At 31.8% G+C, this 17,811-nt stretch overlaps 2 protein-coding genes and 1 pseudogene across 3 annotated transcripts; all 3 read right to left on the reverse strand.

Annotated features, from left to right (window-relative positions):
* Positions 1-5,801: 5,801 nt before the first annotated feature.
* LOC105763719 (pEARLI1-like lipid transfer protein 1) lies at positions 5,802-6,276 on the reverse strand (annotated as a pseudogene).
* Positions 6,277-8,038: 1,762 nt separating this feature from the next.
* LOC105763718 (spindle and kinetochore-associated protein 1 homolog) lies at positions 8,039-10,749 on the reverse strand. The gene is made up of 9 exons (XM_012582045.2): positions 10,556-10,749; positions 10,318-10,442; positions 10,055-10,167; positions 9,336-9,408; positions 9,190-9,257; positions 8,968-9,073; positions 8,853-8,882; positions 8,606-8,719; positions 8,039-8,336 (listed from the first exon to the last, which is right to left on the reverse strand). Exons 1-9 carry the CDS (start codon positions 10,650-10,652, stop codon positions 8,259-8,261), a joined length of 804 nt encoding a protein of 267 aa, XP_012437499.1. The 5' UTR covers positions 10,653-10,749; the 3' UTR covers positions 8,039-8,258.
* Positions 10,750-13,231: 2,482 nt separating this feature from the next.
* LOC105763720 (uncharacterized) lies at positions 13,232-16,134 on the reverse strand. 2 transcript variants are annotated; one of them, XM_052624750.1, is made up of 2 exons: positions 15,651-16,134; positions 13,232-13,565 (listed from the first exon to the last, which is right to left on the reverse strand). In XM_052624750.1, the coding sequence occupies exons 1-2, from the start codon at positions 15,777-15,779 to the stop codon at positions 13,368-13,370; spliced, it is 327 nt and encodes a 108-aa protein (XP_052480710.1). In that variant the 5' UTR covers positions 15,780-16,134; the 3' UTR covers positions 13,232-13,367. The 2 variants fall into 2 exon arrangements, with proteins under 2 accessions (XP_052480710.1, XP_012437500.1); XM_012582046.2 differs by lacking the exon at positions 13,232-13,565 and adding an exon at positions 15,159-15,562.
* Between the last annotated feature and the right edge of the window lie 1,677 nt (positions 16,135-17,811).

The following is a 17,811-nucleotide window of genomic DNA, read 5'->3' on the forward strand; positions in this document are numbered from 1 at the left end:
CGTACTTCTCATTACCTACGCAGTATAAACATGCATTAAGCTTTTGCAAGCTTAGTAAGTACAACTACAAATTAAATTATGTTTCTATCTATCATAAACTTAATTTCTCTTATTAATATTACACAAAATCATTTAATGACCTGTATTTTTCATTATTTTATAATTCAACATTTCATTAACATGTCTTTTATCTACCACCAATATTCAAATTGGTCTCTTTAAAATATTTAATCATTTTACTATTTCGTTTAATTGATATATTATTTTAATTATTTCTCTAATGTTAGTCGAATCGATACTGTAATTAACTCAAAGCTTGTTGTTTAGTCATCATTTATCTTCATTAATTACTATTAATTTATCATATTATATTTTAGTCCATTTTCAGAGACTTTATTTTCTCGCTTTCTTCATTTAATAGGTGTGGTACCTTAGCATTTAATGAGGAAACCCTTTAAACTTATATAGAGGAAATCCTTTACCTTTTAACAGAGGCCCAAGAGACTAAATGTAACACTTAGGATATACTGAACTAAATGGAACATCACAAAGTAAGTGACGAATGCGGTTGAAGCGAGTAAACAGAGGGCACAAAGGTGTTGATCGGAGAGCACTATTGTTTTAAAATCAAATAGCGCTAGGGTTCCTTAATGGCATGCCACTAATATCCCAATAGTTCATATCTTGTCTACTTAGGCAAATCATATCATACATACATCATTTTTACACTTTTTACAATTTAGTCCTTATAACAATATTTCCGTAATTATATCTTCAACTTTCATTAATGTTGGAACATTTTCAAATATTTGAAAATGGGGGAGATTGTTGGAAGATTTTCAAATATTTATAATGTTCCAATAATATAAATGAATGGGTATAATTAATCAATAGATAAATCTTTTGGCCATTGGTCAAAAGTTATATCATTTGATTTTTGAAAATAATTATAACTATTCAAACAATATTACTTGAATAGTTATAAAATTAGATGAATAATTATTATTTTTATTTGTTCGTAAAGACGCTTATTGAAAGATGTCTCTATGAAGAGACATGAAAATTTTATAAATAGGAATGAAAATTCATTTGGAAATCACACCAACAAATTCTAAAATTCTTTCTTTCCTTCCTCTATTTTCTAATATTATTAGATTATGCTATAAAGTATTCCAGAAATCCTTTGTAGAAATTGAGTTTCTTATTATAAATTGCTTAGTGCTTAGTGGATTATTCTCAATGCAAAACGCAAATAGTCATCGGCTTCATTGTATCCTCGAGGTTAATTTGCTTGAAACATATATAAATAATTAACTAGCACGAGTTACATTAAAATGGATCACGTGGCCAAGGCCAATTTGTCCGAATGGGCCACATAGGCATGTGAGCCCATTTTTTGAAAAGTTCGTAAGGTTGCATGGGTCGCCCAAGTCAACTGTAAACCTCTTGTAGGGTCTGTAGCTTTACTTAGACCCCATATGTGTGATCTATCTGTCGAGTTCTATACCGAGCATGACTTATGATATATGAATGTATGTATTATTAATTCCATAATGGCATGACATATTTTTTATGTTTCATTGCATCGGGGTGGGTTGATGATATTTGGAAGAAGTGTCTGAAAGGCTATTAAGCTCATTATCGGACTCATTGCAACCTTCGATTATGTGCCACATTTCTGACAAATGATGTGTAGGGATGGATGGGTTGATTAAATCCCCACATGGTGTATAGGGTTGGACGGAAATGGTGTGTAGAGGCTGGTGGGTAGAATTCTGATTTACTGTATATGCATTCTGTATTTGATATGGGCCAAGGCCCTAATGTATTTCTGAGACTGTATCTGAATGGGCTAAGGCCCAAACTGATTCTGTGATGGACACAGGCCCCAAACTGTATCTAACTGAATTCTGTTGATTATCTGTATGCATGTTTTTTGTGGGGATTACACACTGAGTTTGCGAAAACTTACCCTTTCTCTGTTTAATCTATACAGGTAATCCCCAGACTTGACGGGTACGTGTAGCGGAGGACTCAATGGTGGCCACACGTAAATTTTAGATTGTTTTCCGTTAATGCCTAGAATTTATTACTTATTTGGGGTTTTTGATGTATATTCTAGACTATGGACTAGTTGGCTTTAAATTTGAGACTTTATACTGTTTTATGGATTTTTTTTTTAAACTGCAACTCCACAAAACACGGTTTTTTTCTAAAAACCTAAAGTTTTTCGTAAATAGAAATGATTTTCCCTAAATTAATTGGTTACAAAAGCTTCAACTAAGAGACAAGCTTTAAAGCAAATCAACTAGTTTTTTTTTTGAATTAAATAAAAGCTAACTTATTGTATTAGTTTTTAAACTCGACAATCTTGTCTTCAAATCCCTTTCCATATGACATCGCCGATTCAATCATAACGTTTAGGTCGGGTTTGGGGTGTTATATTAAGACATTAGTTCTCATTTCAAACATAAAAATATATTATCCAATCCCAATTTCTCATAATCAAGCATGATGCTCATAACTTATAATTTTCTTATAAACTTTAAACAAGTACCAAGTTTTACACTTAAGTCCCCTCAACTTTTCATTTACTAGCATAATACCTCACTTAAGTATATGTCATTTACTAAATCAACTAAGAATAAAACTTTACCCTTTTCTTGTGTCCACAGATGTGTTGATGTGATGAGATGTGGCCTATCCACGGTATCTTTGACGTACTTCTCATTACCTACGCGTATAAAACATGCATTAAGCTTTTGCAAGCTTAGTAAGTACAACTACAAATTAAATTATGTTTCTATCTATCATAAACTTAATTTCTCTTATTAATATTACACAAAATCATTTAATGACCTGTATTTTCATTATTTTATAATTCAACATTTCATTAACATGTCTTTTATCTACCACCAATATTCAAATTGGTCTCTTTAAAATATTTAATCATTTTACTATTTCGTTTAATTGATATATTATTTTAATTATTTCTCTAATGTTAGTCAGAACTGATACTCGTAATTAACTCAAAGCTTGTTGTTTAGTCATCATTTATCTTCATTAATTACTATTAATTTATCATATTATATTTTAGTCCATTTTCAGTAGACTTTATTTTCTCGTTTCTTCATTTAATAGGTGTGGTACCTTAGCATTTAACAGAGGAAACCCTTTAAACTTATATAGAGGAAATCCTTTACCTTTTTAACAGAGGCCCAGTAGACTAAACAGAACACTTAGGATATACGGAACTAAATGGAACACTGTCAAAGTAAGTGACGGAATGCGGTTGAAGCGAGTAAACAGAGGGCACAAAGGTGTTGATCGGAGAGCACTATTGTTTTAAAATCAAATAGTGCGCTAGGGTTCCTTAATGGCATGCCACTAATATCCCAATAGTTCATATCTTGTCTACTTAGGCAAATCATATCATACATACATCATTTTTACACTTTTTACAATTTAGTCCTTATAACAATATTTCCGTAATTATATCTTCAACTTTCATTAATGTTGGAACATTTTCAAATATTTGAAAATGGGGGAGATTGTTGGAAGATTTTCAAATATTTATAATGTTCCAATAATATAAATGAATGGGTATAATTAATCAATAGATAAATCTTTTGGCCATTGGTCAAAAGTTATATCATTTGATTTTTGAAAATAATTATAACTATTCAAACAATATTACTTGAATAGTTATAAAATTAGATGAATAATTATTATTTTTATTTGTTCGAAAGACGCTTATTGAAAGATGTCTCTATGAAGAGACATGAAAATTCTTATAAATAGGAATGAAAATTCATTTGGAAATCACACCAACAAATTCTAAAATTCTTTCTTTCCTTCCTCTATTTTCTAATATTATTAGATTATGCTATAAAGTATTACTGCAGAAATCCTTTGTAGAAATTGAGTTTCTTATTATAAATTGCTTAGTGCTTAGTGGATTATTCTCGTCAGTGCAAAACGCAAATAGTCATCGGCTTCATTGTATCCTCGAGGTTAATTTGCTTGAAACTCTTTTGCTCACCGAAGATAGGTGGGGTTGAATATAACCTTAAAGATAGTGGCTTGATACACACCTTGAAGCCTTATCCTATTTTTTCTTCTTCTATTCGAGTTTCGTTCGTGTGTTCGAGATTTTCCTCACGGAGATTTGTACTAACAATTAACACATGTAACTTGTCCCCATATTTAATAATCTTCCATAATTCACAATTCCTATTATACATTTCACATATCACTTTTACTTTCTTTGCAATTTAGTCATCATCACAACATTTCATGTAACAATATCTTTCGTTTTTAATAACACATCTAACATATTTCATTTCTTAGTTTAATTTTCATATTTCACCACATATTCTTATTATCACATTCACATATCATTTTACTTATCTTACAATTTTATTCCTTAGGACGTCAATTCAATAAATAGAATTTATATCTCCTTTTAATATATGTAACACATTTCACTAATTAATATAATTTCCACAATTCATCACTAATTCTTATCATTTCTTTCAGATATAAATTTTATGTTTTAACATATTTGTCCTTGTACTTATAATAATTGTAACCCATCAACTTTTACATCTTTACAATTTAATCCTTTGATACTCTTTTAAGCTCACTTTTCGCTCATTTCCTCTATCACATAATATTTAATAAACACCATCAATTTATTATTTACTTACACTTGATCATTACCATGTTTTATTCTACACCTACTTAACATATAGGCTTATAATTAAACATTATATCAAGCTTATATTCATCCTAACAGTTAACATAATTAAACAAGTAAGATTCTAGTTGTACTTAGAATTCAAGGATTGAAATTAGCTTTCTTCTTCCCTTGGCTCCTTCCTTGCTTATTTCTCTCCTTGATCCTTACTTTCCTTCACTTTTCTTCATTTTCCATATCATGTATACATTAAAATCATACTTATATTTCATAATCTATGTTATTCAACCATAATTAACATGTATTTCAAGAGAAGTTCTTAGTTCTTACCTCAATTGCTTATGTTCACTACTAATTCGTATTTTCTCTCCCCTCTAAATCATTCATGGATGCTCATCTTATGAAATTGATGTGGCTACTACTCTTCTCTATTGATTTCACTCACTAATTATGAAGAAATTTAAAAGGTTGAGACTTAATTAGTTTGGTAATGGTGAAAAAGACCTATTTATAAGAAAATGAACAGTTGAAGATGGTGGCTTGGAGGGTAACGTATGAAACAACATGGGCTGATGGTTAATTATAGCCTTTTTCATATTTTCTTTTCTCCATTTTTAAGTATTTTCTATCAAAATATCTTTCTATATTATTTATAATTTTACCCTTTCATTTATACTTTATTACAATTAATTCCTATAATCATTACTTTTCATAGTTATCTATTTCTAATAATTATCATTTTACCCCTTCACTTTTCTACAAGTCCATGGATGGTTCATCCCTTCTTTTGGTAAACTTTCACCCCTAGTCCCTCCTCCTTTTTCCATCACTTCAATTTTTCCATCACTTCAATTTAATCATTTTAACTTTCAATTCCCTCACTTTGGCCTAATACTTTGCACTTTCCTGCAATTTAATCAATAGCCCGAATTTATTTCTCTCAATATATATACTTTTCTCAATACCTTTAGCACCTGTCCTCATTGTCTCAAAACACTGAAAATTTCCAAATTCTAACTTTCTCACCTCAAACGGATTTATCATTTATTTTCCACTGTTTCGTACTCTGAGAATTTTGTGGATGTTACAACAAAAATATAGAAAAATAATAAATTAGTTGACATAATTAACAAGCTCTCAATTTAGGCACATTGGAAGCCTTGAGGAACACCTTTACCACAATATTTCAAGAGAAAGCTCAAAGAAACTGGAATTTTAAGGTTAATCTCCAAAACATTAGCTTTAATAGCAGTGCAAAGACAAACAGCAACTTCAAGATCAACAAGACCTTGAATGATGGTACGACAAGGGGTCTTTCGTGGGGTACCAATAACAAGGTGAACCAAATCATTGAGTACATTGGCACATACCTCTAGCTTTAGGGTACCCTTTTGAGCAAGAAGGTGCATTACCATTAAATGATGGACGTGATGAGGATTTAGGGGTCTTTGGTGGTGGTGGGCAAGGAACTGATGTTGAGGTGACCATAGTGGAAAAGAGAAGGTTGAGAGAGAGGAGGAGAGCTAGGGTTGCAATAGATTTGGAAGCCATTTTTGAAGGTCTTTTTTTCTCAATGATGAAGGTTTTGGGGTTTGTAGCGTGGTGAATATGGTGAGGTATAGGTTTAAGGTTTATATAGATGGGAATTTTGGGTTGTTTTTGGGATTACAAGAATACACATGTCAGCCCATTTGATTAGGTTATATTTAAAATATATATTAAAGTAGTTGGGTGCATAACTTAGTTGATCAAGTCTTAGTTTGATTAACATTATTTTTATTGTAATATTTGAGAATTCATGAGTTCAAATGCATTTAAGCGCATGATATCTTTCATTATAGTGATTGGACATAACTCAATTCATTAGATCCCATAGTATAAAACTAGATTATTTAAATAAAAGAAAAAGATTTCAAAGTACATCAAGTTTCATTTAAAATATTTTAATCGGAATAGGTATTGCCTCTTCCTAAAAAACATTTCAAAATACTTCTTTTAATTTTATAAATTTTTATATTTGTAGTTATAATTTCTTAATCTTTTATAAGATTTAGTAACATTTTAACTATTTTATATATTTTAATTAGATATTTTAACTTTTTATATAATATGCATTTAATTTGACCTTTTAAAATTCAACATAGTATAAAAAATGTCACATTTCATTCAAGTTGAAGTGGAGGATTTTTTATTTTTATTTTTTGTCATGATGATGTAAAATTTTAAATAAAATCAAATATGAGATGAGAGATTTAAAATCCAATCAAGATGAGAGTGAGAAAATTAATCCATCTTTTTTATTGTCATCCTAATTATATACAATAATTTAAATGATAAATACTTATTTCAAATTATTCTTCTAAAAATAATTATTTTTCAAAATAACATAATTTTATTAAAATAAAACATATATATATATATATATATATATTCCAATCATTTTTTCAACCCATTCCTCCCCACTTGTTCAATTTGTCAATATATATAATACTAAACCACTTAAATTGGTTGAAAAAGATCTGGAAGGAAACGAAAGCCTATTTTTATCCAATTGGTATGAACTTGTGATTACATTAATCACTAACAAACAATCACGGGTTAGTATTAATAATTGTATAATTATGAAATTAAAATTATTATTGACTCTCTAATACAAAGAATAGTTACAATTACTCTCTGACTTCGACAATTACTTATAAAGTCAGCTAATACAATCACTAATAGGATCAGCTTTGAATGCTTTTACTCTTGATTTTATAATATATTTTTTATTCCCTTCTAAATTCAAAAACAGATAGTAGTTGAATTAGTCATGCCATCAATTTATTAGTCTAATTGATTCAAATAATTCAATTAATCTTTTAGCCTGTTGAATCAATCTATACCGATTTCCAACTCAATTGATCCAAAACCTTTCTCCAATCGGTTTTCAACTCAACCAACCGAACTAATCCGATTCAAATATATTTGTAAGAAATTATTGAAATTTTATCCCCAAGGCCAAATAAAAATAATAATAATAATAATAATAACGAAATATCTGTCTGCTACAAATCAAGGGTATCATCAGATGCACACGTCAGAACAGATTGGGAAGTTCTTCACCAGTCAATCCAGGCCAGAATAAAATGACCCCGAACTCAAATCTGACTCATTTCAATTAAAATATAAAAAGTAACTCCAACTTATTTAATACTAACTCAAATTAATTCCAACTATAAAGAAACCAAACCCAAAATGACCCCAAACCGATCCAATCAATCTAATTGACAAGTCTATACAAGAGAGAGAGCAGTATGATTATCGGCTGGCAGCTGGAGGAATAAAAAAATCAACCCATATATAAGTTTATATTCTTGTTATTCAACTTTCATATCAGAAAGAGTTCAGATTTGAACCATATATTCCTAGAGAGAGTCCTAGTAAGCTTTACTAATACTCATCCAGGACTCTAGATAGTTACTGCCTACTTAATCATCTTCACACTTCAACATCAATGCGAGTTAGACACAAAATTAACAATATAAGCTGTAATTAAGCGTACATGAATTGAGACAATTCATTGAGGTTTCAAAAGAATGATCACACGATGATGTCCCATCCGAGTCTCACTGATTCGACCAAGGTGACGAAGGACCTGTCAAACAGCATATAGCCATGAAATAAACAAGGGGTTTCAATATGTTTCTACATAAAACATCACTTGCATAACATGACATAAATGACAGTTTCATTCCCATTGTGGAGTATTTAGAAGTTCTTAACAATTAATTAACCATAAGAATAAAATTGAACCATATATCTTAACCAATTCTATTAATCAATAAAACATTGCATCCTAATTAACGTACATGTCATGAATAGGCTTTTATCAGCAAACGAAAGGAAGGGAAAGAAGGAACTCACAGTTAGAATCGCTTTTCCAGTATTGTCAAGCTTCAATGATGGTCCTTTCATGTCAGTTTCAAGGAAAAAGTGCTTTCCCTTTATAGATTCTGTCGTTGCAATATCTCTCAGTTCCTGCATATGGTAATTCAAAAAATTACTTGCAAATTCACAGCAGTTAATTAGCATGTTTAGCACCAACGTGATAAAATGGTTACAATAGACAACAGAGAAACATTGTGTCACATGCTGGTTAGGATTTACTTACCAAGGATCTCTCCCATTGATTTTCTGCCAACTTCATGAAGAAAGGGAAAATTATTAGCGGAGACCATGAGATTATAGACACATAAATAAACACCACAAAGCTTTGAAATGAATACCTTCTTCTTAGGAGCAGCAATAAGCTGAGCATTTGCCTCAGCATATGTTGCCATGTCATTAATAGCTGCATTGACCTTCTCAAGTGTGAGCCTTCCTCTCATGTACCTGCACTAGAGATGAGATAGTGATAGACAAGAATGAAATCGTTGTTAAGTCACTTTAAAAGAAGAGAGTGCAGCAAAAGAAATTATCCTAGCCTTGGTTTAAAAAGATATACTTACGAAGACAATGAATCTAGTTCACCGGCAGTTATGTACCATAACAGCGGAGAGCCACGGCTTTTCTTCTCCTGCCATTACAGGAAATATAATGAAATAAGCCCCAAGTTCAGTTCCATCTATTTCGCTACTATAGTGCCATTACAAACCTTTGGTATAGCAGCAGGCTCCACAACCATAGTGCTCTGATTAGGCTGCTGTTTACAGGCTTCAGGAACCAAACTGAGACAAAATGATGTTGCATATAATCATTATCTCTACATACAAGAAACTGAAATTAAAGTATATTACTATATAGAAAAGTTTCCTGAATATACTTTAACTTGGTTTTTTTTAGTCCCCATGCTATGCATAAGTTGTGGATTTAGTCCCTATACTTGGTTATTTTTAGTCCTATACTTTTCAAATTTTAAAATTGCAGTCATTACCAAATGGTAGCCGTTTAAGTTTTGTTATTCCAAAGTTTGACGCAACAAACATATCATATGTGTCATGACAGTTTGTTATTTCCATTCAGAAAAAAGCAAGTTAATGGATTTAACTACTATTGTTTGCCTCAAGACTGAAATTTTAAAAAGTATAGAAAATATGAACGATCAAATCGGAGAACATAGACTAAATCTACAACTTTAGGCATAGTACAATATTAATAACAGAATCTAACCAACAGGGTTTAACTGCTACCGTTATGGTAAAGACTGATATTTCAAAATTCAAAAAGTACAGAGATTAAAATTAGACAATTCAATAAGGGACTAAATTTTGACAAAACTAAAATATAGAGACTAAATCACAACTTATACATAGGAACTAATAGCAGAATCTAACCTATACATAATGAGAAAAAGAAATCTAGCAATTTAATTACCCTCTATCAGAGTCCAAATTCAAGGTTGCAGTTCTTTCAGGCAAATATGAGGGTGCATAAACAGACAAACTCTGTAATTTCTTCTGCTGCCGCAGCGATTTGGCAATCAGTTTCTGAAATCATCACAACGATCTCAGCTCAGCCAAAAAATTTCCAATAATATTCAAATTAACTATACTAAAACGACCTTATTCCGAACCTTAATTTTAAAAGTTTAAGCCTCTAAATGAGAGAAAGAACTGAAGATTTTAGAAGTAACGTACTTTGGCTTTTGGAATGGCCTCGGTTTCCTCGTGCAAGCGGTCCTTGATCGCCTTCACTTGAAGCTCCATGCCCTTCAATGCCGCATCAATTGCCGACAAATCCGTCACACTACTCGCCGGGTACACTGTAAACAAAGGAAGAGCATTAATCTTACAACCTCTAAAGCAAAATTTAACATGGATTCCGAAAAAAAGAAAAAGGAAGGGGGAAAGGGAGCTGAATTCCGAGTTAACTCACTGTTCCTTGCAATGACGAGTTCTTGTAGCTCAGCGATTCGAGTGTTGAATGAAGATATCAGAGAATCGAGTGATGAACCGGCTTGTTTAAGATCCATCTCTGTTCTCTCCTCTTTACGAAAGGGACCGTTTGATTTTAGGGATTTGATTTTAGGGATTTGAGAGCTTTGGCGGGAAACAGAAAGGGGATTAGAGTTTGAAATTAGAACCAGTGATGACGAAGGTGATCCGCGGAATTGAAACAACAATTATTTTCTTACAATTGGACAATTTGAAATCCGCGAGAGACCCAATAGTAACATTTGGGATATTATTAGCCCAACCCATTACTCAGGCAAATTTGTTTATATTTGGGTTAAAAGTAACATTTAGTCCTTGAATTTGGTAATTTTTTCTAACTTAATCCTTGGATTATTTTGCTCTACATTAATGCTTGAACTTGGTAACTTTTTTTCAATTTTAATCCATGTGATGACATGGCATTAATATTGCACCATGTCATCACCTGAAAAATTATATTTTTAATTTAAAAAATTAGGTGATGACATGGCACAAATCTTAGAGTGTTATATCATCACATGGACCAAAGTTTGAAAAAATTTGTCAAATTCAATGACTAAATATTGTCTTATCCCTTTATACTTTCAAGGGTTAATTTCACAAAACGTCACAAAAATATTGTACATATGTTAAATAGATCTCCAAACTTCAAAATGTTTTATTTGAGTTTTGAAAGCACTATATTGTATCAATCAGATTCTTGGGTTAGGTTGATCTTCATTTAGGCGTTAAATGTCGATTTGGGTTTGGCGTGCATTGTATTCAAAACACGTTTATAAATAACTTGAGCCCAACAGCAAAATCAAAAAATTTTAGAGTGAGAATTTGAACTATCAATTCAATAGGTACACATATTATCACAATTTAATCCATTGTGATTTGAACTCAAATTATTCCTCGAAAAATGAATACCCAATTAATTAATATGGTACATTTGATCCACACTTTACATTGCTGGAAAAATCCGATTAATTATAACTTTTAAGACGAATTTAGAATTTAAGGCAATTACTCTTCAACATAATTTATTGTAAAGAAATACAAAAAAACAAACGATTCATTCAATGTTTTTATTATTTACTTGAGCTGAACCAAATAGTTTCCATATTCATTTGTGTAGAATGTTTGTATCTACTTTTCGGAGACAAGATGCCCAAGCTTCAATATTAGTCCCTTGCCCCAAGATAAAAACTCAACCCAGCCAAGTTGATGCAACTTTATTGGGATTTTAAATGCCGGAAATCTGTGGTTTAATTAGCAAAATAAATTAATATCATGAGGACGATAATTTTCCATGTTTTACAGATTAGTACTTATGAAAGCCAATACATAGATAAATTTCAAAGTGAAGTGGATCGACACGTGATAAATAAATTGCAGTAATACACTCAAAATGGTAGGTGCATTTATAATGGTTTCAATCAACAACGACCAGTTTTGGGTCCACTGATATATGTAGTCAATATTTTCTACTTACATATTATCCGGTTATTTCAGTTGGTACCATGTGCAACTGTTGCAACACAAGATTTCAAACTTTCAACTGTAGAAAACTGATCTATGTAATAACTGATGATGAACAGCCGCCGACCTCATTTAAAGAAGAAAACTCTCGACCACCACCATCACATAATCTTTAGACATTACATGCATCTACTATCATCATTGTCCCTACATATATATCTCTCTTTCATTTACAATCCATTCCATGCATTTAATTCATCTTTTACTATTGTTGATACAAGGAGGATCTCGTCGCGGTGAGGGTGAGCCGTAGAAAAATTAGGATGACCGGAATATGAAGGTTTTAGAGAGGATTAGAGAGAAAGCTAGAGGAGAAGATCGGTCTAGTTTTATGGTTCCAGACCAGAGTTAGAAAAAAAATTTGGGGAGAACAAAAATGAACAACGAATTTTTTGAAGACAAAATACAATTTTATCTTTATATTAACTTGGGATTTCATAAATTTTCAAGGGACTACATAGTCAATTTACCAATTTTGGGGAGCCAAAGCCACCCCTGCATCTTGTCTCTGCCCTTGTTCCAGACACCTTGAAAAGTAACTGATCGACCTACTAATGCCTTGCCGTCATAGATATGAATTGTCATGTTTAGGAAATGAACATATGTGAATGGCGCACATCATGCTCAAGTCATGCATCTAGTCCCAATGATTCAGGCTCGTAAGATCTCAAGTTTGTAATGTTTTGATCTCGTGGGTGTCTAACGCACAAAATGATTCCCTTAATCTGACGCATTGTTCACAAGGGCACAAGAACATAAAAAGAACTCACTATAGGCATAACAACTATCAACATCTTATGCTTTTTTTTAAACATGGCAATGGGCATTGTGCTCATTTTTAAAGTACCATTGTGCTTTTCTTTTCTTATCACATAAGGAGAAAGATAATGCAAAACCAAATAACTATACCTCATTGTTATTGCATGCACATAACTAAGAACAAAAGCTAGCTTCACCAAACATTACATCTAGTGATAGTGTCTGTCATCATATAAAAAGATCAATGAAACATAAATATATTTCAACAAATATATATATGATCCTTGATCAATGTACATTAAATCTTAGAAGGAGGGAAAAAGGGCTTGTAAACTCATTTGTAATGGCTATATATGCAGCTATGGTGAAATGTTGAACATTATTTCAACCCTAACATGATTTCGAATCTCTATATCTTTGCATTGTTGCTTCATCGGACCAAAAAAAAGGGATCCCATTGTTTGATAATCTCAGTTGTGTGAAGGAGGATGTGTCTTTGGTGGTGAGTAATCCAGGTTAATAAAACCAGATAGTTTCTCCCCATGTTTCCTATGAGGCACCTTCCAAGACACTGAAACACCATGCTTGTTATTTGTCTGAATTGCACCTGGTCCAGTTCTGTCTTTCTCCTTCTCACCTGTCTTAAACTTCACCCCATCAACTTCAACCTGCCACAAAAAAGACCCGAAAAGTGTATAAGAGATTATTAAATGATGATGATGATGATGATGATGATGACGATGTAAAGAAATACAAAAAACAAACGATTCATTCAATGTTTTTATTATTTACTTGAGCTGAACCAAATAGTTTCCATATTCATTTGTGTAGAATGTTTGTATCTACTTTTCGGAGACAAGATGCCCAAGCTTCAATATTAGTCCCTTGCCCCAAGATAAAAACTCAACCCAGCCAAGTTGATGCAACTTTATTGGGATTTTAAATGCCGGAAATCTGTGGTTTAATTAGCAAAATAAATTAATATCATGAGGACGATAATTTTCCATGTTTTACAGATTAGTACTTATGAAAGCCAATACATAGATAAATTTCAAAGTGAAGTGGATCGACACGTGATAAATAAATTGCAGTAATACACTCAAAATGGTAGGTGCATTTATAATGGTTTCAATCAACAACGACCAGTTTTGGGTCCACTGATATATGTAGTCAATATTTTCTACTTACATATTATCCGGTTATTTCAGTTGGTACCATGTGCAACTGTTGCAACACAAGATTTCAAACTTTCAACTGTAGAAAACTGATCTATGTAATAACTGATGATGAACAGCCGCCGACCTCATTTAAAGAAGAAAACTCTCGACCACCACCATCACATAATCTTTAGACATTACATGCATCTACTATCATCATTGTCCCTACATATATATCTCTTTCATTTACAATCCATTCCATGCATTTAATTCATCTTTTACTATTGTTGATACAAGGAGGATCTCGTCGCGGTGAGGGTGAGCCGTAGAAAAATTAGGATGACCGGAATATGAAGGTTTTAGAGAGGATTAGAGAGAAAGCTAGAGGAGAAGATCGGTCTAGTTTTATGGTTCCAGACCAGAGTTAGAAAAAAAATTTGGGGAGAACAAAAATGAACAACGAATTTTTTGAAGACAAAATACAATTTTATCTTTATATTAACTTGGGATTTCATAAATTTTCAAGGGACTACATAGTCAATTTACCAATTTTTGGGGAGCCAAAGCCACCCCCTGCATCTTGTCTCTGCCCTTGTTCCAGACACCTTGAAAAGTAACTGATCGACCTACTAATGCCTTGCCGTCATAGATATGAATTGTCATGTTTAGGAAATGAACATATGTGAATGGCGCACATCATGCTCAAGTCATGCATCTAGTCCCAATGATTCAGGCTCGTAAGATCTCAAGTTTGTAATGTTTTGATCTCGTGGGTGTCTAACGCACAAAATGATTCCCTTAATCTGACGCATTGTTCACAAGGGCACAAGAACATAAAAAGAACTCACTATAGGCATAACAACTATCAACATCTTATGCTTTTTTTTAAACATGGCAATGGGCATTGTGCTCATTTTTAAAGTACCATTGTGCTTTTCTTTTCTTATCACATAAGGAGAAAGATAATGCAAAACCAAATAACTATACCTCATTGTTATTGCATGCACATAACTAAGAACAAAAGCTAGCTTCACCAAACATTACATCTAGTGATAGTGTCTGTCATCATATAAAAAGATCAATGAAACATAAATATATTTCAACAAATATATATATGATCCTTGATCAATGTACATTAAATCTTAGAAGGGAGGGAAAAAAGGGGCTTGTAAACTCATTTGTAATGGCTATATATGCAGCTATGGTGAAATGTTGAACATTATTTCAACCCTAACATGATTTCGAATCTCTATATCTTTGCATTGTTGCTTCATCGGACCAAAAAAAAGGGATCCCATTGTTTGATAATCTCAGTTGTGTGAAGGAGGATGTGTCTTTGGTGGTGAGTAATCCAGGTTAATAAAACCAGATAGTTTCTCCCCATGTTTCCTATGAGGCACCTTCCAAGACACTGAAACACCATGCTTGTTATTTGTCTGAATTGCACCTGGTCCAGTTCTGTCTTTCTCCTTCTCACCTGTCTTAAACTTCACCCCATCAACTTCAACCTGCCACAAAAAAAGACCCGAAAAGTGTATAAGAGATTATTAAATGATGATGATGATGATGATGATGATGACGATGATGGTGACAAACCTTGGTTGAGGTGTGAAGTTTATTTTGAGGCATATTGTTCTGGATATGAACTGCACCAAGGCGACGAGCAGTACATGCATGCAGGGAAAGACATAGAAGGAAAACAAGGAAACAAGATGTGAGGGACATGTTTGAAGGGGAAATTCTTACAAGGGAGATGATGTAGTAATAGGTTATGGTGTGATGGTATATTTGTAGTAAGGGAATTAAATGCGGGGATCTGGGTGGATTAAAGAGGAGCTCCTTCAGAACATGCAGATGTATGGGTAAGAAGAGGTAATGAAAAAGAAGATGAGATATGGGGTGGTTTCCCTTATGTCTTCATTGTTTGATCAATTGGGTCCCAAAAAAAGAAATTGATGGAACCTCCCCTTAGTGGGGAAAAGAGAGGAGCAACAACACAGAGCTTTGTTTGGAAATTTAATGAGGGGGTTCAGAGAAGAATGTCCAAAAGAAAATGTGAGAGAGAAAGAGAGAGAGAGAGAGAGAGTTTCTTTTGAGCAGTAGAGTTATGATTTTATTCTTTCAACTGTGTTAAATTTTTGTATTTAATCTTTATACTTTATTTTTATATCATCTTTAGTTAATTATTTCGAATAAAATGATAGATATGAAATTTTCTTAAAACTGCTGCTTCTATCTTTAAAAAATCCATGTGGTGAATTCGGTTCGATAGTTTTTATATTTCTTGAACAATCTATGAAAATATGATTGGTTCTCAATTTTCAAATTAAATTTAGGTTTTGGACTTAATTTGAAAAATCAACTTTGTTTTATGATTTCTAGAAATTATTAAATAAAACAAATAACTCTTATATGGTATTTTTTGTAAAATATTTTATATAGAATTTTCAAGTTAGTTTATCATTTTAAATATAAAATATGTAGTTTACATCATAAAAATTAAAATTAATTATAAAGTAAATAAAAAATTAGAATTTAGTTCGGGTAACTGCAAATTTTTTCAAATTGGTTTTCAGATCTTTTTTCTTAACCCTAATGTTAGAATTTATCCTAGAATAATTAACATTGTTAAATTTTTGACCAAATAATCACAATATAAGAGTAAAATTAACAAATTACGCCAAAGTAAAGTATGTAGACTAAATCACAAAGTTGAGTATAGTAGAGGGACTAAAACTATAATTTAACCCTTTCGAAACACCTTAAATAAAGTGAAAAATGAAATTCAAGAAACTAGCTTTGGCTTACCTAGCTAATTGCGCCTTCCGAGGACGAGGGATGCAATTAACCCATAATTTGCTTTTGCTAACCATTTGACCTTGAAAATTGAAATGCTTAAATCTTAAATATTCCAATATATGGTACAAACTAAAAAGAGTGGGAAAGCCTTTTTAGATCGAAATCGACAACATGTTTCTTCGAGAATGATGCTTTTAATGACCCAAATGTCTCTTATTGTATAATAAATAAAAACTAGATTCAAATTTGTATATCACTAACTTTAACACATAAAATAAGTTAAAAAATATTTGTCCACCATATTTGAGTTATTGGTAATGTTGAAGTTTAGGAAATTTTGAAGTCATGTAAATACTATATATATATGTGGGTTCTCTTCATTATTGTTTGTATTGGAATTGTTATAACTTCAAAAAAAGAAAAGCTTGAGATTTTTACTTTTTCGCAGATTAAGAGGTGTTTCTCCTCAATTTAAAAAATGAGCAAGTTAGTCATTCCGTTAAAATTGCACCTATTCCTATTGTTAATAATTGTTTGTATATTAGCATGAGGTACACATAGCACTCTATTTATATATGACTTTCTTTTATTTCATTATAACGCTCTAATGGAGACAAGACATGGCGTGCTCTATCGAAAATTTTATTTTTTCTTTTATTTTAATCTATTGAAACACAGTAAGTTTTTGTTGATTCCCTATGGACATCATATCTAGATAGATAAAATACCTCATTAGATAATACTTGATAGTTATGTATCCAGTTTTATTTTCTAAAAGACAAGTGAAAAAGAATCATCCATAAATTTGCAGTCAATAGTTAATGGATACAATTGAATTGTATAAATATTTCTTATATCTATTTCTATTTACGTTTTACTGTTGTTCCACCATATTCTTATAACTTACTATTACAACACAGGTATTAAACCCTGAACCTCGTACCAATCAACTTGAAAC

This window comes from Gossypium raimondii, chromosome 12 (assembly GCF_025698545.1).
Source record: "Gossypium raimondii isolate GPD5lz chromosome 12, ASM2569854v1, whole genome shotgun sequence".
Taxonomy (NCBI): Eukaryota; Viridiplantae; Streptophyta; class Magnoliopsida; order Malvales; family Malvaceae; genus Gossypium; species Gossypium raimondii.